Source organism: Myxine glutinosa, chromosome 13 (assembly GCF_964187855.1).
Source record: "Myxine glutinosa chromosome 13, kmMyxGlut1.1, whole genome shotgun sequence".
NCBI classification, from domain to species: domain Eukaryota; kingdom Metazoa; phylum Chordata; class Myxini; order Myxiniformes; family Myxinidae; genus Myxine; species Myxine glutinosa.
Window position 1 is genome coordinate 98,633,472 of NC_136273.1, and position 27,595 is coordinate 98,661,066.

The 27,595-nt window shown below is 45.2% G+C and overlaps 1 protein-coding gene and 1 long non-coding RNA gene across 2 annotated transcripts in view; one reads left to right on the forward strand and one right to left on the reverse strand.

Annotated features, from left to right (window-relative positions):
• Positions 1-27,595, reverse strand: part of LOC144888724 (uncharacterized) — a 338,047-nt gene that overhangs the window by 263,779 nt on the left and 46,673 nt on the right. The window lies entirely within an intron of this gene.
• The window catches only part of LOC137439142 (uncharacterized), a 78,248-nt gene continuing 61,798 nt past the window's right edge, over positions 11,146-27,595 (forward strand). The window contains exons 1-2 of the mRNA XM_068134864.2: positions 11,146-11,342; positions 24,313-24,346. Of these exons, the coding sequence (XP_067990965.2) occupies positions 11,336-11,342; positions 24,313-24,346 (41 nt within the window). The 5' untranslated portion in view covers positions 11,146-11,335. The remainder of the gene's footprint in view (positions 11,343-24,312; positions 24,347-27,595) is intronic.

The following is a 27,595-nucleotide window of genomic DNA, read 5'->3' on the forward strand; positions in this document are numbered from 1 at the left end:
GCACGCCTACCGGGTCGCTAACCGCGGTGCTGGTTGGCCAAGTGGGGTTGGCTCACTCCTCCCCTCTATGACGAGGTGGAGACACGCCTTTCTTCTCCGAGATTAGCACATGGGCAATGGCGGCTTGCGGGATTGAACACCACTCGCACCCCTTTTGAAAGGAACTTTGGAGAGCGGAGATGTTTGGGGAAATTGAAAGGGCCTACGCTTATTTTGTTTGATACAATGCAAAGTCAATCTAGTGGGAAACACATATTTAGCCTACATAGAATAAGGAAATACACTATTTAAAAAGATATATTGTGGCCTGTGTGTAAGTTTCATGGAATTAACTAGGAGGACGGCTGCGACCATTATTTACATTACGAGGGTGTTACACATAACAAAACCATACTTTTCACATTCGTTACACTTCCTTCAAAATTGTTACACTTCTCAAAAACCGTTACACTTCTCAAATTCGTTACCCACTTCTCAAAACCGTTACAATATAAATGATAGAACCAAGCATTAACCAAACAAGAGTGGAGGTGTAGACAACCTTGGTATTTAAATGGAAAACATCACGAATGTGAGAAATCTCAAATAAGTATTATTGAAGAAATAACAGGGGTAAGAGTAGATAAAAGAAATAAGCGAATAAATTTAAATACAAATAAGTTAGAGACTCTAAGAGGCAACATCCTTGAGTGGACTGAAAACTTTGATGGTTGTCCAGAAATCAATGGGAAAATAATTTACTCTTATCTAAAAATGATATGTGGTTCGGGAGGGGGTCAGATGAGATCATGAAGAGAAGTTTATCATTTCATATTGGCTCAACAGCGATACCTAAACCAAAAGTTAAATTCTAATGTAATATTTATCAATATTTTAGATGGTGATTCTGCTTTTCAGAAAATCAAGCTATTACCTAAAAATGAAACAAATATTTGTTGGGTCTCTGTATAAGTATGAAGAAAAATGGGGAAGGGAGAAATTTCCGGAAATTTTTGGTGAGCTATCGTGATAGTCAATGTTTTTCCCTTTTTCTCCATTGACTTAAATGTTAAATTTTATGTGAGCCATAACCAACATTTACACTCGACTCGTGTAGTTTGAAAATGATGATGTCTGAAAATAGTATAATCAATAAATAAATAAATAGTATAATATAAAATAAATAATAAATATAAAATAAATAACTATATTAAAATAAATATAATAATAATAATATATATATTATATAAATATAATATATAAATATGTATGTAATAAATAGTAATAGTATAAATAGTAAATATTATAAATAGTATGGTATAAATAGTATAGTATTTATAATAGTATAAATAGTATAGTATAATAGTAGAAATAGTAATAGTGTAGATAGTTTGAAAATAATGATGAAATGGTTTGGCAACCATCTTGGATAGAAAAATGAACCTTCTCCGATCAACACGAAACTTCACAAACGTCATCCTTGTGGGTAAAAAATTAAATAAGTGCTCACGGGAAAATACCAGCTTGGCATGATGGTTTCAGCAATCTTGATTTAAAACTAAATGTGTAAAATAAATCTGTTAGCTTAAAGGAGTGAACCAAAATAACCCTTGTACTTTCTGAAAGCAGCAAGAAGTGCTTGCTGATATGCTTGTGTGTGCATTTCAACACTTCTATCTTGACCAAGATAAACTTGTTTTTGCTTAGCCTATCCCAACCAAAGCATTCTATCAGATGCTGTGCCTCGACAACTAGGCTGAAACCAAGATGTAACTAGAAGCTGCGGTTTGCTGATAACTGAAAGATTGGTAAACCTACATTGGAGCTTTTTGTAAATATATGAGAATTGAACTTTGTTGGTTCAGGGGCGAGCTTGGTGTATGACAAGCGACCTTCTCCACAAGTGTGTTTATCCAATAAATTGGTCTGTGAGATAACTTGAAGCTCAGTGAATTTGTTTGGAATAAATTGAAGTGCTTATACAGTTTCCACATCCTCTCCACATACATATGCAGAATGTACATTTTTTAAGGTCATATGTCATGTGGTATGGCAGCCATATTAGCTTGAAAACCGATATTTAAAAAAAATCCCTTCTCTGAAATCAATTCACCGATCAATGTGAAACGTGTCATGGCTGGTGAAAATGTGATACTTGAAAACAGCTGAAGGGATTTAAATCAAACTTGTTTATTTTTAGGACAGTGAGCGAGGGCATCTACCCATTGTGGGACTATACGGAGGCATATTTGCGACAGTCGCATTGCTCTTGTTTTTTTTTCTTTCTTGCGATCATCTCTATTTTGAGTTTGTTTTCAGCAGTTATTCCTCCCCGATTGTGACTACCACTTTGATCGTAGTGGGAAGGCTTGCATGCACCTGTGACCCTTTGGGCTATACTGGTGTGAGCTTTGCTCCTGGTAGGTCTTACCTAGCCAGGCACGTCAACGGGTAGGAGCCAGACTAAGAATAGTCACAAATTTTTCTTGGGGGCAGGAAAAAGTTGTTGTTTTTCCGCCTGGTCGAGTTGCCCCCAGGGGTGTTTGGATATGGACATCTCACAGGGCTAAAACAAGACCTGTCAAAGGGCGGAGAGCTCCCTGTGAGCCAACGGCCATCCATATCCGGTGCCCAACTGTGTCTGCGGACGTCCTCCTGCAGTCGGGTTACCTCTTTCTAGGAGGTTGTTGGCAGGATTTGCACTCCGGCCACAATAAAAACATGTCATTCGAAAACACGCACGAAGAACACAACTAAAATAAAAAAACACTCCTTGGGAGTACCTCCTGTGCAGCTGCCCTTCGCAGGGCAGCTCGCTGGATGGCGTGATTGGGGCAGGGCCTTCGGGACCCCCATTCTTTGATAATATGAGGAAAAGCATGGGGTAATTTTCCTGGGTTGGGTTCTGCAGGTGTGTGTCGGGGTGGTGCTGAGGTGTCGTCCACCAGACGATGGTCTCCTTGGGTTAACCTGAGGCGATCCCTTCGGGTGGGTGCCTGTAACATTCTTACTCTGAGAGGATGATCATCTGTCTCTGCTATCATCTGAGCTCCAGCATTTGAACATCAGTGTTGCAGCACTTTCTGAGGTTCGGAGGCCGGATAGTGGTGAGGTCATGGTGGCTGGTTACACCTACTACTGGTCTGTCTGGTCGCTTTGACGGTTACCATGCCCAGGGAGGTGCTTTAGCTATGTCCAATAAGCTGACTCCCATGATAGTCGAGGTAACACCGGTCAACGAGCGTATTATGAGACTGAGGATTCGTCACTCTTTGGGTGTCAGTTCCCTTGTCTCTGTATATGCTCCGACTGAGGAAGGTGACCTCACTGTGAAGGAGGTGTTTACGCCACGCTCGAGTCTGTGGTTGATCAGTGCCCCAGGAGAGATACTCTTCTAGTCTTGGGGGATTTCAATGCATCGACTGGCACTGATGGGGATGGTTATGAGGCATGTGTTGGTCCCCATGGATATGGGACTGTGAACCAGAATAGCACTAAGTTCCTTGGCTTCGCAAGAAGTCATGAACTTAGGGTGGCCGGCTCATGGTTTCAGCGCCCACAGCCTCATCGCTGGACTTGATATTCCAATGCTGGTGGTGTGGCGAAGGAGATTGACCATGTGCTCATTGATGGTCGATGGCAGATGCTCCAGAACTGCTGGGTCTACTGGGGTGCTCAGTTCCTCAACACTCACCTCAACAACACTTGCTTGTTGTAGCAACTCTGAAGTTGCAGCTCAAATCCAAGAGAATGCTATCATCCCAGCCTAGGTGGGATGTGGGCAAGCCCAAGGATGAGAGGGTAGCTGAGGAGTTTGCGAGCAGGTTGAGTGGGGTTTTTGGGGTCTGGATGCTCCGGCAGATCCTGAGGAGTTGTGGAGTGCCTTCAAAACCACCATCCTTGATGTTGCCAGTGGCTGTTCTGGAACCCACCATCAGGCGAAGAAGAACTTTGTCTCTCAGGAGATGCTTGACACCATCAACCAGAGTTGCAGTGCCAGGCTCCATGGCAGAGCTGAACTGTTCCGGGAGCTGAGGTGTAAAACTGTACGCTCGCTGAGGGTGGACAAGGAGGCCTATGTGCGAGGTATCTGTGAAAGGATAGAGCATCATTTGTGGACATGTGATTCTCGTCCTCTTTACAGAGGAATCTGTGCATTGCGTTCGGTGTACTGCAATTAGAGCAGAGGGTGGTGACCTCTTGACAGAGGAGTCAGAAGTGAAGGCCCGCCGGGCAAGTCACTTTGAGCGGCTACACCAGGCTGACCCACCGGCTGTTGAGTTGGATGTCAGGGGTGTTGCTATCCCAAATGCTGACCCCCCCCCCCCCAATTAACTGTGAACCGGCTGAAAGGGGGCAAAGCTCCTGGGATTTGTGGCATCCATGTTGAGCTTCTCAAGGCTGGTGGAAATGCTGTACTTGAGTCGTTGCATGCAGTTCTGTACTCTGTTTGGAGCATAGGCATCATCCCAACTGACTGGAAGTGGGGCCTTGTTGACCCCCTCTGGAAAGGGAAGGGTGATCACCAGGACTGCACCAACTACCGAGGGGTGATGCTACTCTCGGTGCCGGGCAAGGTCTTTGCTTGGATCATTCTTGAGAGGGTTTGTTGCCATCTGCTCGAGCACCAGTGACCAGAGCAGTCGGGCTTTACACCAAAGAGGTCAACGATTGACCGTATCCTTGCGCTTTGGGTCCTCACCGAACGCAAGTGAGAGTTTCGCATGGGGCTGCTTGCAGCCTATGTTGATCTCTGCAAAACGTTCAATTTGGTAAATGGGGATCTCCTCTGGAGGATTCTTGGTCTTCATGAGGTGCCACCAACGCTGATCAATCTGATCTCTGAACTATACTATAAATCTGATCTCTGAGGTAAACCTAACAACTTGGTACTGAGGCGGGAGATGCCAATGATTCTGAAAGCTTTGGTTTCAACCACGTGAAGCCGAGCTAGGTGTGAGGCAGGAGCACCGGCCCAGAGGGGAGAGCAGTATTCCATTGAGCTGCGGATGAAAGCCTTGTATGTGGTGAGGAGCTCAGGTGTACCAAGGAAGGACTTCGCAGGACGGAGGATGCCCAGTCGGTGACTGGCTTTGGAAGCCAGCTTGGAAATGTGCTTTTCCCAGGAAAGATCATGGCTGATAATGAGACCCAAAAGCTTGAGTGATAGAACTTCTTAGAGAACCTGTCACATCTATATCACATCTATATACACCTTTCACGAGCCTCGATTCAGTATACAAAAAAAAATAAAAAAAATATGTGTGTCCACATCTATATATTTTCGCTTTAAAATGGGGGTTCTTTGCAACCGCTTGTCTGATTGATGCAAAACTTTAAAGATAAGAGGGACTCCCAATGGAGAATATTTTATTGCTGACTTTGATGTCATATGTCACATGGTTTGGCGACCATATTGGGTTAAAGAGGAAAAATTGGGCATCATTTTCTTTGGAACCCACTTTTAGCTCTTCGACGAGCCTTGACGTACTGTATACAAAAAAATATCGTACCCATGTCAGAAGTCTTGGGGGATTTCAATGTGAAATGTTTCAATGTGATGTCAATGTGAAACAGGGAGCGTTTACGTTTTGGCATTTTAAATATGAAATAGGCAAAGTCGAGAAATGAACGAAACCCTTTCGAATTACCCTTTAGAACCCATTAATATTACCCTTTAGAATTAACCACGATGGGTTAGAAAGGAGCTTCCTCTTTATTATTTGACGGATGGACATAGCCAAATATTTTAGCGACTTCACTGCTTAAATATTGAAACTTGGCAAATGTCATCACCTCCCCATAGGAAATATCAGGTGATAACAATGACGTCATCAGTGAAGTGGTATTCCAGCCGTAATTGGTTGAATTTAAATCTTTATCTGAAAAATCTGATGAAACTTCATATATCTGATCCACCCAATCCGAGTGAAGAATTTGATTTCTGACGTTCATAAAGCATGCCAAGAAACTTCGTGACATAATAGGGTGCATGGATGAAGGGTATATGGGTCATAATACCAGTGGACCATAATCGTAGCTGGTTCTGCTGACGATGGTATTTTTTGTTCAGAATGAATGACAATATGCGCTCTATGAGTGCTGTTCTAGTTTGTTGGTAACTTGTCAGTTCTAACTTTGATTGTCAATTATAAACTTCATCTTAGCTCTCGTTGTTCCTCTTGGATTTCAAATTACAAACTTGGTAAAAGTGAAATATTCGTTACTTTAATGAGCCAGGTTGGAGTCGAGATCGACTTACCCGAAGATTGCAGTTGCAGATGTAACCGTTATTCCCTTATTACCTGGCTCGCGTCGCACAAAGAGGGGTAAGGCAATTGGTGGTGTCTGTCTGTGATGGAGGAACTTAATTTGAATTGAATTCTCCATATTGAACACGAATCGGAATACGAATCTGCAGTTTCCCAATAGAGTGCTGTACTTTGGCTTTGAATTTGACAAATGGTACGGAGTCGATCGTCCCGAGTACACATGCACATTCACGGTAAAGCGGTTGTTTCAGTCTGTCTGACAGTACTTTTAGTCCCCATTACACACATTGCGCATGCGTGTCTGGGCAACTTCATAAAGAACATGTCAACTTTTCCCCACCCCTCAAAATAACTGTACACAAGGAGGCCATTCGGCCCATCATGCCTGCGCCATATTTAAACTAGATGGTATTCATAGAATACTGTCGTGTGATTCCCCAGGTGAACACCACTGGGATCACGAATAGCCAAAGCAAGCTTTAACTCCGAGGCGTTGATCAAATGCGGATTTCATATATGCGGGGGAAGAAAGCACTTATCGTGCAATTGGCTCTGATCACTGGTGGGATCTCGTCAGGGTCTTCAAACGGGTCCAGAGGTCTGTGCGTGGGAACACACCCAGTACATGGGCGGATCAAGGATTTCCAATCGGGGGGGGGGGGGGGGCACAACTGATGAGGGCGAAGCCCTAACGCAAGGGCCGTAGGCCCAAAGCCTGTAGCAGGAGGTCTGGGGGTCCTCTCCCAGGAAAATTTGAAAATTATACTGCTCTCGATGCGTTTTCCTGCAATCTGGGGAGAAATATTCATGCCTCAATTTTAGGCATTTTATCCCCGTATCTTTTGATTTTGGGGATTGATTTTGAAAAGCTGGATTCGAAATTAGACGGAAAACATACACAGTCAGACTGAAAAAGTACTTGTGTAAGTGATAAAACAGAAAGATTTATTTAGCAGAAGTGCTCAGTCATGAGGGTTTATGAATGATTATCCAGAGGATCACATTATGGAAATAATTAATCCAAAGTCACTGAAATCCTCTACCCACCCATGGAACAATACAATTGGACCAGTTTTAAAATCACCACTGATTCATCGTCCTTGTCGCAACGTCCTTGTCGCAAGTGTCTAGTTTTATTTTACTTTTCACCGAGTGAATTTACGAAGAGCATCCTCCGTGGATATCTATTGGTGTATGCGTCAATGATTTTGTTGTAGTCAAATCGGATATCACGATGGTTGTAGAGCAGGACAAGGGCGTCAAAGCGATCCTCCGACATCATGCTCCGATAGTCCGTCTTGACGTAATGGAGGGCAGAATTCGCTCTCTCAACTGTAGCACTTGTTGCCTAGCTTGTTGCAGCTCGGCAAAAACGCCACTTTCTAAAATCAAAATAAGGGGGGGGGGGGGGGAACCGCAGTTCCTGCAGCCTCTGTACGTGTCTGATGGCGTCTCTGAACACGGTTTGTCCGATCGCTTCCTGGAGCCCTTCGTCCACGCACAACCATCTTTCCCCAGAGTCCGGAACCAAGAAGAGAGAGTCGATGGCAGAGGAAGGCATGAGGGGCAAGAGAGAGAGAGAAGGCAAGAAGAAGGCAAGAGAACACAAGAAGAGAAGGCAAGAGAGAGAAAATGTTGGTCCGAGAGTTATTTTATTGATCGTCTCATGACGTCATCTGTGCCTCTCCACCAATGCCCGCAGGCCACCACTTCATGCTCAGCTCTCCACCAATCCACACTTAGTCCGCTTCTGACGTCATCGGTCAAACCTTGCCAATCAGCGTGCTGCTTCCTCCTCGTCCTTCCTTCACCAATCAGCGAGTTCCTTCTTACCCCGGCCTTCCTGTTGGTCAACTCCCACCCAATCACTGCCCTTCTCGGCGTGGCTCGGCCTGCTTGACCGATGTGTCTGCCAGGCGGGATTGTTAGCCCTAGTGTTTGATGCCTGGCTTCCGGTTGGTTTTTATTGTTATTTAGTGTAGTTGAATGGCAATTCTAACTAGTGTCTATGGTGCGGTGCCATAAAGGACAAAGGATAGATCGCAGAGGTTTGACTAACAAGTTAGGAGTTAACATAATCCCTATAACTAGTTAACATGTCCCATTCCTCGTAATGGGGACGAAGATACACCTTAATCCGGGCTAAACAAGTCCTCTACTTATTATATGGTGGTGGTTCTTCTTCTTCACGACAGTCAGAGCATGTTACCGACACAAATATACCTTACTCTACATATCACTACCCCATCGACATAACAATACTTTCCCTGCACAGTCAACTTGGTGCGAGCCAACTCTTCTGTTTTTGAAGGGTTTGTTTTATTTGATCCAATATGGCTGCCAGACCACGTGAGCGATTCCATCATACATTTTATATGCTGTCATATAATTGTTGTGCAGATCACGCTCAATAAATTTCAAACTGATCAGACAAAGCGTTGTCCCTGTCGAATTATGACGTCATAATGAAGGCACCAATGACGTCATCGTTAACAACACCTATTACCCATATGAAGTTCTTTACAATGAGCCACATTTCAAATTTTTCCATGGAGCGGTTTCGGAGATGTGGGGGTGCAACGTTTTTCAGTTTGTCCGAGATGGCGCCTGTACCACGTGGCCTATGACATCATAATTATCATTAAAATATTCTGCAGGAGGAGGCGTTCCTGTGGTGAAAATTTGTTGTCCATCGGACTAACAGTTGAAGAGAAAAAAAATTCATAATGATTGTATGAAGGGTAAAACTTGTGAAATTATGACGTCATTACAACGGCTGACTCCACCGACCGACATTTAACTTTACCCGTAGGCCTGCACCCACTCACTATGGGAGCTGCAGAAAGGGTCATTCCTCTTTGGAGTATATAGATTACAGTCGATCTATGGTCGGGTCTCAAGTCATCTGGTACTTGGGTGTGTTCATTTACCAAGGTTCTTGTGGAGAGATCGCCAAGTGGTTTAAGCATTTGAGCAAGTACTCCATTCAAAACCGTTACGGAACGGCTGGCTTGGCAAGCGCTTGGCTTGGCTGCTTGGTAAATGAGCACACCTCCAACCCTTGTGGGGTATATAGATTACAGTAGATCTTTCCTCGGTGCTGAGAATAAAACTTACCTCACGGATTTCGGGATTCCTCCAAACTTCTTTGTTTAATGTTATAAACAGCATTAGCGACTGTTTAAAAAGCTAATCGTGTGTGTTTGTAGTTTATACTATTTTACAAGCCCGGCTACGCCGCTGTTAGACTTTCAGTCTTGTTCTGATCAGATCAAGCGTTGTACTTGTCGAACTATGACGTCAAAATGAAGGCACCTATCTTATTCCCCATTTGGAGGACTTGACAATGAGCCTTGTTTCAATTTTTTCCATTGAGTGGTTTTGGAGAAAGAGAGGTGTGACGTTTTTCCAAGATGGTGTCCGACCATGTAACTTATGACGTCATTATGAATAAAATATTCTACAGGTGCAGGTGCTCCTATGGTAAAATTTTGTGTCAATCGGACCAACAGTTGCAGAGAAAATGAATTTTTTAAATGCAGACGCGCCACGTACTTTTCACTTCGCAAGCGCAGGTAACAAGACTGGTCTTGGCTTGACAGTTAAGGTGGTTGGCTTGAGATCTCAGGGTCCTGATTTCAAGGCCTTGTCAAACCCTTGAATTAACACCTCGTGGGTTGATTCAGTCATCCTTTTGATGTTGACAAAATGACTGGGAAGAATGGACCAAGTACCAGATGACTGGGAAGAATGAACCAGAATGGACCAAGTACCAGATGACTGGGAAGAATGAACCACAATGGACCAAGTACCAGATGACTGGGAAGAATGAACTAGAATGGACGAAGTATCAGATGACGAGGAAGAATGAACCAAGTACCAGATGACTGGGAAGAATGAACCAAGTATCAGATGACTGGGAAGAATAAACCAGAATGAACCATTCAAGTATCCTGTGTTGGAGTGGCGACCGATCCAGGATTGTGTCCCTGAGTCGAGGAAACTGGTTCAGCAGACCGAAACAGCTGAACATGCGTAAAGGTGTGGTGTTCGTCTTCATTGTTTAAATAATAAGCTTTATTAGCTTTATTCAGCTAATATTTAAATTTAAATTTTACCAGATTTAAAATTTAAATTTAATACTAATATTTAAAGCTTATTTATTCAGCTTTATTTAAATAATAAGGCAAAAAAGGTGTTGTTGTTTTATTCTTTATTTGTTCCACAGAAAGAGGTGGGAGAAGTGGGTGAATGTGGTTCTTGGGTGAGAAACAACAACTACGACACACCACCCCTTGACGAGACCCGCACAGACACCAACCACTCCGTGCAAATGGACAAAATCACCTGTCCATGGTCAGCCACCACGAAACCCTTCCATCTCCAACTTTTCCAGGTACAGTACAATTTAAACCCATGCACTGTTCCTACTGCCACTACCTTTCCAGGGACACCATTCCATGCATTAACTACTCTCTGAGTGAAAGACCGCTTGCCCTCGTTACACTCCTCTTCTTCACTCTAAGGCTCTGCCTGGTCTCCTGCCTCCTGGTCTCCTGGTCCGAACTCTGTCAATTGTGCTGAATAAATTAATTATTCGGTACTTGTCTTGTCTATACGGAACCCTTCATTATCCAAAACAAAGGCTTCCTCAATATGCCATGAAAGCAACCTCCATGGACCAATTCAAGTCAGCTTTGGGACAACCATCCATTAAAATACGGTTCTTTTCAACGGGGATCAAGTGGAGTGACGTGAGGCAAATAAGCATCGCTTCACCTCAATATATCCAGGAAAATCCAGTAAGTAAGTAAGATATATGCTCCTGTTCTCAGCATTTTTTGTTTGTTGTTGCGCGGTTTCTGAATGCCATGTCAGTATCGTACGCGCCATCGTATTAGCAATGCTTTAAATATCTTTACGTCTATTTTTCTCTAAATTGTTTAATGCGTACAAATTACCCTCTATAGTTATTTTTTAAAAGTTATTTGGAGAGAACTTTGTAAATAGACCTTTGAAAAAATATTGTGTTTGTAATATTGTAATCGTGAAAGTGTTGAATCGAAGCCTGAGGATCCGTCACGATGTCTGGTAAGTATTCTTGGCGCTTGAATCCAAAGTGAGGCCTGCACGGCCTTCCATCGTGAGGTGAATGGTTTCTAGTCTCGCACATGTTCTAACTTCCAGTCACGTGTTATTTCCCTCCAATATCGCTCCATTTTCGATCTCTCCCACACCCCGGGCCCAGTCCCCATTTCATTAATTTCGCTATTCGGTCCTTACTTTCACATTTGAGGTTTACAATATCGTATATACTATATGGGGTCATAAAAGGGTCTACGATGATTCGAGGTGGTGTTGCACCTGGAAGGTTCGTCATGATCTCTGAATGAATTTGTATTGGGACAAGTAGAAGGTGAAAGGGGAGGCTTCACTGAGTTCGTGCCTGGGCCCCGAAATTGGATGTGGTCGGTAGTTAATGTTATCCCCCGAGTTCGTGTCTGAACCTCGAAATTGGATGTGCTCGGTGGTTGTCCCCCAAGTTCGTGCCTGAACCTCGAAATTGGATGTGCTGGGTAGTTGTCCCCCAAGTTCGTGCCTGAACCCTGAAATTGGATGTGGTCGCTAGTTAACCCCCAAATTCGTGCCGAAATTGGATTTGGTCGGTAGTTATCCCCCGTGTTCGTGCCTGAACCCCGAAATTGGATGTGCTCGGCAGTTATCCCCCGTGTTCGTGCTTGAACCCCGAAATTGGATGTGCTCGGTGGTTGTCCCCCGAGTTCGTGCCTGAACCCCGAAATTGGATGTGCTCGGTAGTTATCCCCCGTGTTCGTGCCTGAACCCCGAAATTGGATGTGCTCGGCAGTTATCCCCCGTGTTCGTGCCTGAACCCCGAAATTGGATGTGCTCGGCAGTTATCCCCCGTGTTCGTGCTTGAACCCCGAAATTGGATGTGCTCGGTGGTTGTCCCCCGAGTTCGTGCCTGAACCCCGAAATTGGATGTGCTCGGTAGTTATCCCCCGTGTTCGTGCCTGAACCCCGAAATTGGATGTGCTCGGCAGTTATCCCCCGTGTTCGTGCCTGAACCCCGAAATTGGATGTGCTCGGCAGTTGTGCCCCGTGTTCGTGCTTGAACCCCGAAATTGGATGTGCTCGGTGGTTGTCCCCCGAGTTCGTGCCTGAACCCCGAAATTGCATGTGGTCGGTAGTAATCCCCCAAATTCGTGCCTGAACCCCGTAATTGGATGTGCTCGGTAGCTATCCCCCGAGTTCGTGTCTGAACCCCGAAATTGGATGTGGTCGGTAGTTGTCCCCCAAGTTTGTGACTGAACCCCAAAATTGGATGTGCTCGGTAGGTATCCCACAAATTCGTGCCTGAACCCCGAAATTGAATGTGTTTGGTAGTTGTCCCCCAAGTTCGTGACTGAACCCCAAAATTGGATGTGCTCGGTAGTTATCCCCCGAGTGCCTGCTTGAACCCCGAAATTGGATGTGCTCGGTGGTTGTCCCCTGAGTTCGTGCCTGAACCCCGAAATTGCATGTGGTCGGTCGTAATCCCCCAAATTTGTGCCTGAACCACGAAATTGGATGTGGTCGGTAGTTATCCCCCGAGTTCGTGCCTGAACCCCGGAATTGGATGTGCTCGGCAGGTATCCCCCAAATTCGTGCCTGAACCCTGAAATTGGATGTGGTCAGTAGTTGTCCCCCAAGTTCGTGACTGAACCCCAAAATTGGATGTGCTCGGTAGTGATCCCCCAAATTCGTGCCTGAACGAATGAAATTGGATGTGGTCGGTAGTTATCCCCCGAGTTCGTTACTGAATCCTGAAATTGGATGTGCTCGGTAGTTATCCCCCAAGTTCATGGCTGAACTTCAAAATTGAATGCAGGGCCGCCGAGCCAGAATGGGCCCCGGGGCAATACCGTCGAGCCCCCTTCAAGTTTTTACGCGTAGCCCGTATGACAAAGCCGTCGAGAACAATGTTTGTCCATCCCTCTGTAAGTGTCCCTCACAAACATATGCCATTCAGAGATTTGGATCTGGTCACATGACAGGGGTCATGTGATTACGTCTGTGATGTCATTGTGGCGTACGACAGCTCTGACCATTCTCAGAGAGCCTCCTCAGCGTCGACGAGGCTGGCATTTCACTCAGGCCAACTGGCACGGTCTTCAAGCAGCCATCAATCATCTGGACTGGTCTCCCATCTCTACCGCCTCTGACATCAACTCATCCTGGGAATTCTTTCAAAGTAAATTGCTCTCTCTCATGCACAGATTTATCCCATCTCGTCTTCAGTTGTCATACCCTTCCTCCCGTCCATGGTACACGGAATCTTGTGGTGAGGCTGTTGCCCTGAAACAACTTGCTTTCGTCTTCTGGAAAGCAAATCCTACGGAAGGAAATCTCATTTCCTTTCACAAAGCCCGAAACAAGTGTGTGTCCACCCTCAGGAGAGCCAGGAAACAATATCTCACCGTTCTCAAGACTGAACTCTCTTATCTGTCTCCCTCTTCCAAATCCTGGTGGCGTCTGGTCAAATCTGTTTCTGGTGTTTGTTCCCCCTCCATCCCCTCCCTCACCTCAAACGGCTTAACCGCTGACTCCGCACGTGAAAAAGCTGAATGCCTCAACTCTGTGTTTGCCTCTAAATCTTGTGTCCCAAACCCATCCCTCTCTGTACCCACCGTACCCAGTCGTACCCAGCTGCTCCTGGACTCTGTGTCCTTTCCTCCTGACAAGGTGGAAAAGTTTCTGTCAACCCTCGACTCTGATTCTGCAACTGGTCCTGACGGCATCAGCCCACGGGTCCTAAAATCATGTTCTTCCGCTCTTTCACTCCCTCTTTCTGTTCTCTTCACCCTCTCTTTTGCTCAAGGTCAACTGCCATCTGCTTGGAAATCAGCCAACATCACCGCTTTGCACAAAAAAGGTGCAAAAACAGATTCTAGCAACTACAGACCAATCAGCCTTCTCCCAATTATCAGCAAAGTCATGGAATCCATCATTGCTTCAGATATGAAATCTTTCCTCTTCTCCAATGGCTTGATCTCTGATCATCAATTTGGTTTCAGACCTGGTCACTCTACTCTGGACATGCTGCTTCTGCTTTCTCAACAATGGATGGAGGTCCTCAACGCCAAACAGGAAATTAGAGCTGTCTCCCTTGACATTTCATGTGCCTTCGATACGGTCTGGCACACCGCTCTGCTCACCAAACTCTCCTCCTTTGGTATCCATGGAAATCTCCACGCATGGCTGGCGGACTTCCTCTCTGGTCATAGTCAACGTGTGGCCCTGAATGGGTTTCTCTCATCTCCTCTTCCTGTTCAGGCTGGAGTTCCCCAAGGTAGTGTTCTGGGCCCTGTGCTTTTTCTAGTCTTCATCAATGATCTCTCTGATTCTCTTGAAAATCCTCTCTATCTCTTTGCTGACGACTCTACTCTCTGTCGCTCCATTCCTCATCCCTCAGATCGGCAGTCTGCAGCCTCCTCACTCTCTACAGACCTGGACAAAATCACAGACTGGGCAAACAAATGGCACATGTCTTTCAATCCTGATAAATCTCACACTCTTACGATGTCTCTCCGAAAAGACCGACTGGAAAACCCTCCCATCCACTTTCTGAATAATCTCTCCAAGAAGTTCTGTCACTCAAGCTTTTGGGTCTCACTATTTGCCATGATCTTTCCTGGGAAAACCACATTTCAAATCTGGCCTCCAAAGCCAGTCGCCGACTGGGCATCCTCCGTCGTGCGAAGTCCTTCCTTGGCACACCTGAGCTCCTCACCACATACAAGGCTTTCATACGCAGCTCTATGGAATACTGCTCTCCCCTCTGGTCTGGTGCTCCTGCCTCACACCTAGCTCGTCTTCACGCTGTTGAAACCAAAGCGTTCAGAATCATTGGAATCTCCCGCGATGAAGCTAACTCCAAGGGCCTTTCACTCACTCACCGCAGGCAGGTTGGTGGTCTTTCCGTCTTCTACCGACTCCTCTCTGGCCTTGCCCCCCCAGCTCTCTCTGGGCTCTGTCCCCCAAATATTCCTACAGGTCGCACAAGATCTGCCTGCAACCCTCTTATGGTTAAACTGCCAAAATCAAGACTTTCTGCTCACCTTCACTCCTTCATTCCTCTTTTCTTCCGCCTCTGGAACAAACTCCCTCACTCTCTTCAATCCCACTCCACCCTCCAGGTCTTTAAAACAGCTGTTCACCACCATCTCTTATTCTCCCCCATCCAAAGCCTTGATCTTTTCTACCCCCGCTAATTTCTGTCCCCTTGTGTTTTATACCTCTCCCCCCCCCCCCCCCCCTTCCCACGCCTCCTGCCCCCAAGCCCTCTCCCTCCCACACTTCTCCCTGCTCTCAAATGTTGTGGTTGTGTGCTTCCCCTTCTCTCCCCATCTTGTCTTCCGCTCCCTCTTTTTTATATTTTGTTTGTCTGGTTGATTTGTTTGTGAAATAAATGTTAGCTCTTTCACGAGCCTCGATTCAGTATACAAAACAAACAAAAAAAAAAACCTGTCATATATCACGATCGCCACGCTCTACTTTGACGTTTTTCATTGAGTTTGAAACACAAACAAACCTATTGTTAAAATCACCATCAAACATCGAAAGTATAGGCGTCACGGGTCTTACAACGATACATGTAGGCCTTAGGCTTCATACCTTCACGCCTTACCGTCAAGCCGCTTCAGACAATGCCCAGGTTTCTTACTGCAGTAGTATTGTCTTCGTAACAATAATAATGTTAATAATCGTAATATATTTAATACAATCGTAACACTGCAATCCCTTTGTCGTGACTACAAAGTTACTGGATTGAGGCGGTGTATGGTTGGTTCATTGTTGACTCGAAACATATTGAATGCACCAGTCTCAATGCAATCTCTTCACGTCCATGGTAACAGGCAGCTCAGAGACTTGCAGTACTTCACAATAATTTAATAAAGTACGTACATTATTTGCTAACTGGTATCCCCACCCAGGTAATTCACCAAAAGTATCGAACAAGCCCTGCTACGCCACTGTTGGACTTTAGCTCTTGTTTTTTTTGAATGGATGCTGATTTTTATGAAGTTTGATTCACCAGCAAAAAATATCCGGTCGGACCACAAAAAAAACAGAAAATGAATGTGTGACCGCTGCTACATCTTTCTTTGGAGATAATTGGTTGTTATCTCCAAATGCGGCCCTGGTGTCCCTGGTTATCACCAGGGACCATGGTTATCTCTGGTGTTGGGCTAGCGGCTAGGGTGCCGGCTTAGGATCCAAGGATCCTGGGTTCGAATCCCGGTCGATCGCTGAATTAACGCCAGGGGGGTTGACTCAGCCTGTCATCCTTCCGAGGTCGGCTAATTGAGTACCAGTTCACTGGTAATTCCCTGTTTGTCGTTGAAGGCGGCAAAAAGGGTTGGCGTCAGGAAGGGCATCCGGCCGTAAAACATTGCTTCAAATAGGTGACCGAAAAACAACAACAACCACGGTTCCCGAAAAAGGCCAACCCCTGCTTTGCGGGGAAAAATGGCCTCTAAAGGTGGTATCTCCAAATGCGGGTTTCATAAGGTGGAACAGAGTCCTCCCAGGTCTCGAAGTATCCACCTTCATGAGTGTCTGTGTCAGTCACACTTTTTGTGTCTCTTAATGACATACATCCATTAATTAATTACGTACTATTGAAATGTACCTTCTAACCCTTTCGACTGCTGAGACCCCTTCCACCTTTGAAGACCCTTTAAGCCCCCAAAATACCCAGAGGACCCAAAAGACCCAGATGACCCAAAATAACCTGAAGACCCTGAATCCCCAAAAAACCCCGTGGACCCAAAATACCGAAATGTTCCCTCGGACTCAAAAGACCCAAAAGTTCCCAATGACCAAAATGACACAGATGCCCCAAAAGACCCCCTGTACCCAAAAGTCCCCGAGGACCCAGAATACCCAAAATACCTAAAAATGCCTGATGCAAAAGACCCAGATGACCCAAAAGTCCCCAGGATCCATAAGACCCAGGTGACCCAAAAGTCCCCAAGGACCCAGAAGTCCCTGAGGACCCAAAAGACCCCAATGACCAAAAATACACCCCCCCTCCCCCCACCCGTTATCTCCCCCACGTCCAGCAGGCAGGTATGCAAAAAGGCTGCCAAGACCACAGAAAATCTGGTACAATGGGCCCACGAGTTATTGAAAGAAAGATGTAAGGATGGTTTCACATGATCATTTCGTATGATCACCCCTACCTTGTTCAAATACTTGTTGGAGTAACATCACCACATCCCCTTTTTATGCCTCCGCCCTCAAAGGTGGCCAGAGGCATTATGTTTTTGTGTTGTCCGTCCGCCCGTATGCACGTACGGGCTTAACCTCGTTTTTCTCAGTAACCACATGTCCAATTGAGACGAAACTTTCAAGGTAGTAGTGACACCCATGCAGAATGTTTTCATGATCATTGTGACGTCATTGGTCACATGGTATGGCAGCCATCTTGGTTGAAATGCAAATAATTATAAAAATATTTCTCGGAAACCGCTGAATGGATTTTTAAAAAGACCTTGGCACATTGTCAAGTACTCCCAATGGGGAACAAAAGCATGATAATGATAATAATAATAATAATTCATTTATTTTGTATAGCGCTTTTCCAGAAGCCCAAAGGCGCTTTGACAGAATGGCAAACATAATGCATAACAATACATGAAAACAACAATTGCAAAAAGACAAGAATCAATAGGGAAATATTTAAAGCAAAAGGAGGGAGAAGGAGAAGAGATAGTCAGGGGTTAAATGCTGTGGGTTGAATGTTGAATGCAGTGTTGAACAGGTGGGTCTTTAGTGATGTTTTGAATGTGGTGAGTGAGGAGGAGTCTCTGATGGTGTGAGGTAGTGAGTTCCAGAGGGTGGGAGCAGCGATGGAGAAGGCCCTGTCCCCCCAGGATCTGAATTTGGTCCGGATGGAGGGAGTCAGGAGGTTGGTACCAGCAGAGCGGAGGTTGCGGGTGGGAGTGTGTCTGGAGAGGAGGTCAGCCAGGTAGGATGGGGCCAGGTTATGGAGGGCTTTGTATGTCAAGAGGAGGATTTTGTACTGGATTCTCTGGGGGATGGGGAGCCAGTGAAGCTTGTAAAGGACGGGGGTGATGTGGTCATGGGTCCGGGAATGGGTGAGTAGACGGGCAGCGGAGTTCTGAATGTATTGGAGTTTATTGGTGATTTTTGAGGGTGAACCATAGAGGAGGCTATTGCAGTAGTCCAGACGGGAGGTGATGAAGGCGTGGATGAGGGTTTCTGCAGCCGTGGAGGAGAGGGATGAGCGGAGGCGGGCAATGTTTTTCAGGTGAAAGAAGGCTGACTTTGTGATCTGTTTAGTGTATTTGTCGAAGGAAAGGGTTTGGTCAAAGATGACGCCAAGATTCCGGATGTGAGGGGAGGTGGATACGGGGATACCGTCGATGTTGAGGGCAAAGTTATGGGTGGATTTTGTGAGCGTTTTTGGGCCAATGATGATTATTTCAGATTTATCACAGTTAAGCTTGAGGAAGTTGATTTGAAGCCAGGATTTTATTTCAGTGATGCAGTTTGTCAGGATAGAGTGGGTGTCGGTGGAGACGGACTTGGTGGAGATGAAAAGCTGGATGTCATCGGCGAAGCAGTGAAATTGGAGACCATGATGGCGGATTAAGTGACCGAGCGGGGACAGGTAAAGGATGAAGAGGAGGGGGCCAAGAACTGAACCTTGGGGGACACCTTGGGGGAGGGGAGCAGTGGGGGATTTGCAGTTATTGATGGAGATGAACTGGCATCTGTCAGAGAGGTATGATTTAATCCAAGAGAGGGCAGTGCCGGTAACGTTAAAGGTGGATTCAAGTCGGGTGAGGAGGATAGTGTGATCGATGGTGTCAAAGGCAGCGCTGAGGTCGAGGAGGACGAGAATGTTGAGGTTGCCAGCGTCAGAGGAGAGGAGAAGGTCATTGGTGATTTTGAGGAGAGCAGTTTCAGTACTGTGGTTGGACCGGAATCCGGATTGGAATGTTTCATACAGGTTATTGGCTGAGAGATGATGTTTGAGTTGAGTGGCTACAGCGCGTTCCAAAACTTTTGACAGAAAGGGTAGGTTGGAGATGGGTCTGAAGTTGTTTAGGGTGTCAGGGTTTAGACCAGGTTTTTTTAGAATGGGGGTAACAGCAGCAATTTTGAGGGAAGGTGGGACGATGCCTGTAGACAGGGAGGAGTTTATTGTTGCAATGATAAGTGGAGAGAGAGCAGGGAGGGAGGCTTTGACAAAGCTGGAGGGGATGGGGTCAAGAGTGCAGGTGGCAGTTTTCATTCCTATGAGGAGTTCAGAGAGGTCAGTAGGGGAGATTGGGGAGAACCGAGACAGGGGATGGCAGGACAAGGGGGGGCAGGTGGTTGGAGGGGGAGCGGGTGCGGCGGTGGTCAAGCTGTTGTAGATGTTGTCAATTTTGCGGTGGAAGAAAGAGAGGAAGGAGATGCAGTTGTCTACTGTGAATGACTGGGTGGTGGTGTTCAGGGGGCGGAGGAGTTTGTTTATTGTCGAGAAGAGTGCTTTTGGGTTTCCGGAGCCAGAGTGGATAATTTGAGAGTAGTAGGCAGAGCGGGCGCGGGAGAGGGCATCTTTGTAGTGTTGTAGGTGGTCCTTGTAGGCTTGGGAGTGAACTGTGAGACCCGTTTTATTGCGGAGTCTTTCAAGTTGGCGAGCACGAGTTTTCATCAGGTGGAGTTCAGGGGTAAACCAGGGAGCAGAATGGGTGAAAGAAACTGTTTTGGTTTTTACAGGTGCAAGCTGGTCAAGGCAGGAGGAGAGAGTGTGGTTGTAGTAGTCAGTGAGGTCGGAAGGGGTGTGGAGGTCAATGAAGGGAGAAGTGGACATTTTTTCAGAGAGGGTGGATGAGAATGAGGTAGGTGAAAGAGCGTTTAGCTTACGGAAGTTGATTGTGCGATAATGCCTTGGTGTTGGGGTGGGGATGTTGATGGTCAGAGTGATGGCTAAGTGGTCAGAGAGGGTGAGGTCGGAGCCATAGAGATGGTGCAAATTTAATCCAGTGGAGCAGACAAGGTCCAAAATGTGACCACGGATATGGGTAGGAAAGTCGACATGTTGAGTGAGGTTAAAGCAGGTGAGTAAATCAGTGAAGTCAGTGGTTATTGTGGAGTCAGTGGAGTCCATGTGGATATTGAAATCACCAAGGAGGAGGATTGAGGGGGAGAGGGAACATAGCTGGGTCAGAAAGTAGGAGAAGTCAGACAGGAATGATGGGTGTGGTTTGGGAGGGCGGTAGACGACAGCCATGACTGACTGCGTGCGACCAGAGAGTTTGTGGTTTAGTGATGTTAGAGAGTTAATTAGAGATTAGTTAATTAATTAATTAGTTAATTAATTAGTTAATTAGTTAATTTGAGTTAGTTAGAGAGAGAGAGTTAATGATGACAGCATTGGTGAAGTGGTATACCAGCCAAAAATGTTTGAATCAAATTCCTTATCCTAAATATCTGAAATTGCATGCACATGATCTGTGACCCATTTGTATTGAAATATTAAATTTATGACCTCATAGGTCACATGGTTTGGAAGCCATATTGGATGTAACCTAAAACCCTTTTTTAAATCTTCTCCCAAACCACCAAATCAATTGACTCGAAACTTTGTGTGTCATTAACTATGCATGGCGATGAAAAGATGATCACGAAAACATTCGTCACATGGTATGGCAGCCATATTGGAATGAAGGAAAATATAAAATAATGCCAGCTCTGTAATCGCTTACCCCATCGATGCGAAATTTTACAAATGTCATCGAACACCATTGTTGCATATAGTTTGAAAATGATGCTGTCGGTCACGTGTTTTGGCAGCCATTTTGGATAGAAAAACTAACCTTATCCGATCAACACAAAACATCACAAACGCGATCCCCCTACCCATACATATGCAGAGTGTACATCTTTTAAGGTCATATGTCACGTGGTGTGGCAGCCACATTAACTCCACGCCATTCCTACATCGAGAGTACCAGCGTACTCTGATTTTAATTTTTTAAACTGCAAGCCGCTGCAATATTTGCCTATGTCCGTCATTCCATCAAAATTAAGCAGAAATGCCTCTCTAACCCACCATATTTAATTCTAAAGGGTTCTACAGGGTAATTCTAATATTTTCCAAAAGATAATTATTCTAAAGGGTGATGCTAAATGGTAATTGTAATGGGTTCTAAAGGGTGATTTGAAAGGGTAATTCAAAAGGGTAATTCTGAAAAGGTAATTCTTATGGGTAATCTCAATGGGTAATTCTAATGTGTAATTCCAATCAATGATTTGCGTCAGGAAGGGCATCCGGCCATAAAAACATTGCCTCAAAAAGGGAACCATGATTGTCATGGGGCCCGCAAAGCTAAGCCCTGCTCTCGTGGGGAAAATGGCCTTAGAACGATCATTCATTCATTCATTCAATTCCAATGGCTTTTAAAGGGTAATTCTAATGTGTAATTCTAAAGTGTTGTAGTGGGTTTAAAAGGGTAATTCTAAAGGGCTTCGAATAGGTAATTCTAATGGATTCTGAAGTGTTCTTAAGGGCAATTCCCATGGGATATCTTACTATAATTCACCAAATGTCCGTCTGTCTGTTCGAAGGTACCGTAAAAACTGCTGAACCGATCGCAAAGATATTTTGGGTGGGTAATCCTGGGACCCCTGGGAGTAAAATAGGCTATTTAGTTTTCCCAATTTCAGCTTTGGTCTCCAGCATTCTCAGGTTTGGACTCCCGCATAACATTCGCGTTCGCATAACGTTCATTGTGACGATGTTTGTGTTCCCGGTAGTGTTTGACGTGACGGTGTGAACGTAATTCCGTAATGTTTTTCGTTTCGTAATCCTTTAATGAACGTTTAATGTTTGATGAACGTTTAATGCCCTTCGATGTCCGGGGCCGCACGCGTGCTACACTGGACGGGCCAGTGTGTACTGTGTACCTTGCCCTTCGCCGTCATGTTCGGGTAAACCGCTGAGCCCCATCCGTGATGGGGACTCGACTATGATGCCCAAGTATGCTTATGTACAAAGGACGAGGATATAAAAGCGCACCCTCAACCCTTTACCTGTGCATATGGTGTTCGTCCAACTTTTGCCTTCATTTTTTTGGTAATAAAATATGCCTTGTGTTTGGGGATTTATGGATTTATTTTCATGACAAATACTTTGTGTCCTTTCCCATCATTTGTTTGTCTTATTTATTTTCTTTTGTTTTTATTTTTCTCCTTTTTCTCAGTTTGTGTCCAATCTTTTCACACCATGTCAATGGTTGTGCTGCAGTTATTGACGTCGGAGCTTTTTGTCTTCGTTTTCAGGCATGAAGATTGGAGAGATATCTGATGGGAATGTGGTGAAAAGTCCTCGTATCATTTTAAAATGCAGTGAAGCCAATTCTTGAAGAATATCAAAAGAAAATTGAGAACATGTTTGGCCTTGCGATTTTAATTTTTTTGGCTTTGAAGAAGCATCAAATAATTTTTGGCTTTGTATGAACAGCCGTTGGTCTCCCAACAACCAGTGCATCTGCCGGGCAGGGTGGGCGCGAGAGGTAAAACGTCGGCCCGTAATTTAACTGCAAGTCAGGAGTTGAAACCACGCAACCGTCGGCAAAACAGTCTGTCAGAAGGCCCAGAAACCTTTTGCAGGTTTCCTGCTTTTCATACTTGCACGCTAAACGCACCAACCCAATTTTCTCGTCTATCGGGTTAATACCAATCTCTACGCGATACTGACTTCCTGTTCAAAATAGGTTCTCAGGTTCTCATTAGCACAGGAATTTATTACAATAGAAAATGTCATGCGGAAGTGGAAGAGCACATGAACCGCAGCAAAACGGACTATGTCAAATAATGAATGTATGGTTTATAAATAAATATCCTGGCATCCTCGGAACCATGAATTTCCTTCAGTTTGTCTTCCTTTCTCTGCAAAATACTTGTCCAATCCATCCTTGCTGTTTACTCCTTTTTTATTATTTCTTTTTTTTAAACAGGGCTCTCTCTCACTCTCTCTGTCCATACAACTATCGTCAAGTAATGTCATCCACATTACTTGATGACCCTATTTTGTTGTATTCGCTACTTATCTGCCCTGTCAGAGCCTGGTGTTGGCTTAGCGGTTAGGGTGCCGGCTTGGGATCCGAGGATCCTGAGATCCAATCCCAGTCGATCATTGAATTAACGCCAATTTGGTTGATTCAGCCTGTCATCCTTCCGAGTTCGGCAAATTGAGTACCAGCTTGCTGGAATGAATGTGCCGGTGTGTTCCCCGGTTTAGAATAGGTACACCGTATCCTTATGTGTCGTAAGAGGCGACTAAAGTGTTGGCGTCAGGAAGGCCATCTGGCCATTAAACATTGCCTCAAAAAGGGAAGCATGATGATTGGTATGGGGCCCGCAAGGGCAGGCTCTAGCAGGGAAAATGGCCTTAAAAAGGGAATTTTTTTTTTCTTCCCTGTCGATAGCAACCTTCTTTTGTCAAAATCTTTTCCCATACCGATTCTTGTTTTGATTTCCTTTCCACGTCTTTTATCCTCCAATACACTACCAAGATTGTTAAACTGGCTACCTTGCTTCAATGCCGTCCATTTTACTGTGACGATTATCCTGCCTCCAGTAACTCTTGAAATCTTCATAATACATGTTTTCTTCACATTGATTTTCTTTCTGTACCCCTCAACCATCCTGTTCAAACTATCTTCTGGTTTGTGTTGTCCATCACCTCCATGATCAGTTGGCTTCATACGCAATCAGGCCGTTCTTACCCAGATTTCTGGATGCCATTGTCCACATCACTGATTTGGATCCATTGCCCTTTGATGGCATTTCCACCACCCCCCCCCCCCCATTAGTTGCCCCAGGCGCTAATTCACCCAAAGCTGTTGGCACTTCTGGAGGAATTCCCTTCTATATATTTTCATGTTCACTGAAAGGGCCGTGCTCACTGAGGTCCCTTTTTTGTTTTTTAATGAGGCTGTCTCACTCAGCATGTTCTTTTTGCATTTTTTTGTTGCAGGAATGGGAAGGAGTTTTGCGAGAAACAACCCTGGGTAAGTTGATTGTGCACTGTTTTAATGGTATTCCTGCAATTTGTCAAAAATATTTGCTCAAATTGTTCAAACAGGCGTGTTGCGGTTATCAGATCGACCTAAAAGAGCAATTCACCAGCTATTTCCATTTGCCTGATCTGTAGGCAAATGTAGGCCTAATTCACTTGGTGATGTCATGCATTTGCTTTGAAATTGAGGGTTTCTGAAAACTCGATTGTTTTTTTTTCCTATTTGACTGTTTTGAACACTTCACTGGCATGAACTGCATTTGAACCCTAAGATGCATTCTCTGGGCATCCGGGTCCATTGGACGCAAGCCATGCATCCTCGCGTTACGTCTAGAATTGGGAAAGAAAGTTAATGTTTAAAAACATTCTTGCTGTTTATACTGTTGCTCTAATAATGTTAATTTGCTGTAACGTAGCCTTTTTTTTTTTTTTAACACTTTGGCCTCAGGTGATGTCGGGTTTAATAATTTATTGTCTGCATGGTTTTTGACTTTTCTCGATGAAGGTTCTGCATGGTTTTGATCATTAAATTATACTGAAAAACTTCCGTATAAACGTTTGTGCATTTTAAGAGCAGGGTGGAGGTCCTCAATGCCACACCAGAGAACAGAGCCGTCTCCCTTGACATATCTAATGTCTTGACACGGTCTGGCAGGCACCCCCCTTGCTGACTTCCTCTTCCTGTCCAGGCTGAAGTTTCTCAAGGCAGTGTTCTGGGCTTTGTGCTTACTACCTCCACCACCAAAGGTGGATGGAGGTTGTGTTTTCACCCCTGTCCATTTGTTTGTCTGTCTGTTTGTCTGTCTGTCTGTCTGTCCATTTGTGAACAAAATATCTCAAAAAGTTGTGGATGGATTCGGACAAAATTTGGCAGAGAGGTAGCGAATGTGAAAAGGACGAAATGATTAGATTTTGGTGAAGATCCGGATTCTGATCCGGCTACAAGGATTTTTAAAGCGATTATTCACCATTGGGAGATAGGGCCAAAAACAATACATAGCAGGATATCTCAAAAAGTTGTGGACGGATTTGGAAGAAACTTGGTGGAAAGGTTTTGTCTGTGACAAGGAAGAATCGATTCAATTTTGGTGAAGATCCAGTTCTGGATCCTGCTAGTATAAAATTTTTAAAAGATATTCTTCACCATTGGGAGATGGGGCCAAAAACGATACAAAGCAGGATATCTCAAAAAGTTGTGGATGGATGATTTTGATTAAATGTGATTCTGTATTGTGATTTTCTGGTCAACTCTGGGATACAAAACGTAAACCGTTCACTTGGCGGAGGTATGCTCTCTACCGTTCTAGTTCTTATATTGTGCCATTCTAGTTCTTATCATGAATTATCTCTCCGACTCTTTGGAAAATTCTCTTTATCTTTTTGTTGATGACTCCACCCGTGGTGTGGCATCTCTCACCCCTCAGATCGGCAGGCTGCTACCTCTTCACTTTCTGCAGACCTGGATAAAAATCACAAACTGGTCAAACACGTGGAACATATCTTTCAATTCTGACAAATTTCACACTCTCACTGTCTCTCCCCAAAAAACATCTGGAAAACCCTCCCACCTACTTTCTCAACAATCCTCTCTTGGAAGTTCTATCACTCGATCTTTTATGTCTCAGTATCTGCCATGATCTTTCCTAGGAAAACCACATTTCCAAGCTTGCCTCCAAAGCCAGTCGCCAACTGGGCATCCTCTGTCGTGCAAAGTCCTTCCTTGGCACAACTGAGCTCCTCACCACATACAAAGCTTTCATCTGCAGCTTGAAGGAGTACTGCTCTCCCCTCTGGGCTGGTTCACCTGTTCACCTGTCTACTGCTCTCCCCGTGATGAAGCTGATTCTGAAGGTCTTTCTGGTTGGTGACCTTTATGTCTTCAACCGACTCCTCTCTGACCTTGCTGCCCCTGCTCTGTCTATGCTCCGTCCCCGTCCGCCCGTCCCTCCCAATATTTCTGCAAGTCGCACAATCTCTGCCAGCAACCACCTTCTGGTGAAGCTTCCAAAATCGAGACTCTCGACTCACCTTCACTCTTTTATTCCTCTCCCTCCTCCCCTCGCTCTTGTGTCCCCCATCCTCTTCTGGAACAATCTCCCACACTCTTCAATCCCACTCTTCTCTCCAGGTCTTCAAAACAACAGCTGTTCACCACCATCTCATATGATTTTTTCACATGATCACCATATGGTTGATCTCATATGATCACCATCCATTATCTTTTATACCCCTGTTGTAAAAATCAGAGATACAACATTGTCTCAGATCATGAGTTAAATCTGAATCGATCTCTAGCAATACCTGTAAAGAGAATCAGCGAATATCATATCAGTACTCAGCATTCATCTGAATCAGTATGGGTTTACAATCGAGCACAAGCAAGCCTTGAACAAAGTGGTTGTACGGACCATGTAATTATGCACCTACGTAACACACAATAAATGTCACAGGAATGATCGCTGCGCTGAATGTCCGAGATCTTTATAACTGCCGCGCAGTGGACAGAAGTCGCATGACACCTGGGTTCAGACTTAGACACAATTTCACGATATTCTCCCCGGCGTTAAAACTACACTACCCCTAGTGGTGAGAACCAAGCTAGCAAGCTATGTAGCAGTATAGGAAACTTCAGTTAACAGATGGTTACATAAAGCAGCGATTCATGTTAATCCCAGCCGTAGCGATCAGGACGGCGAATTTCTCTTCCGGCACGCATTCGATACGCGTCAGGGGCTTCAACCGCGAGTCCGAATTCACCCACGTCGGGATAACCGCCTATCTCGGGTGACGGCGGCGGCACCTCAATGTCGATCGGATCAGGCGCGTGTGGGGGCGGGGTTGACGGCGAATTCCCCATCAACGCATTCCCCGGGCTGAGCTCCGGCCGAGTGGTATCCCCGCACGAAGCAAGATGACGCACCGAAACTGTAGACTCGCGTCCATTTGGCAGCAGCACTCGAGCGTGCTCGGCATTGGCTTGGAGAATGTGAACCTTATTGACGAGCGGGTCGTATTTACTCGGGAGAACCGCGCGTTTGAGGAAAGCCGGTCCGGGCTCAGCAAGCCAGCCTGGCAAAGGTCGGACAGCACCTTAACGGCGCGAATAAAGAAATAGACGATCGTGAGGAGTTTGATTAGTAGCGGTGCACAATAAAGTCCTTCTTCTTATTCTTTCGTGTATCATCAGATGGCCAGCTCAGTGTCGTGCAGCCATGCCCTCGTCTCTGGTCCTACGTCGAAG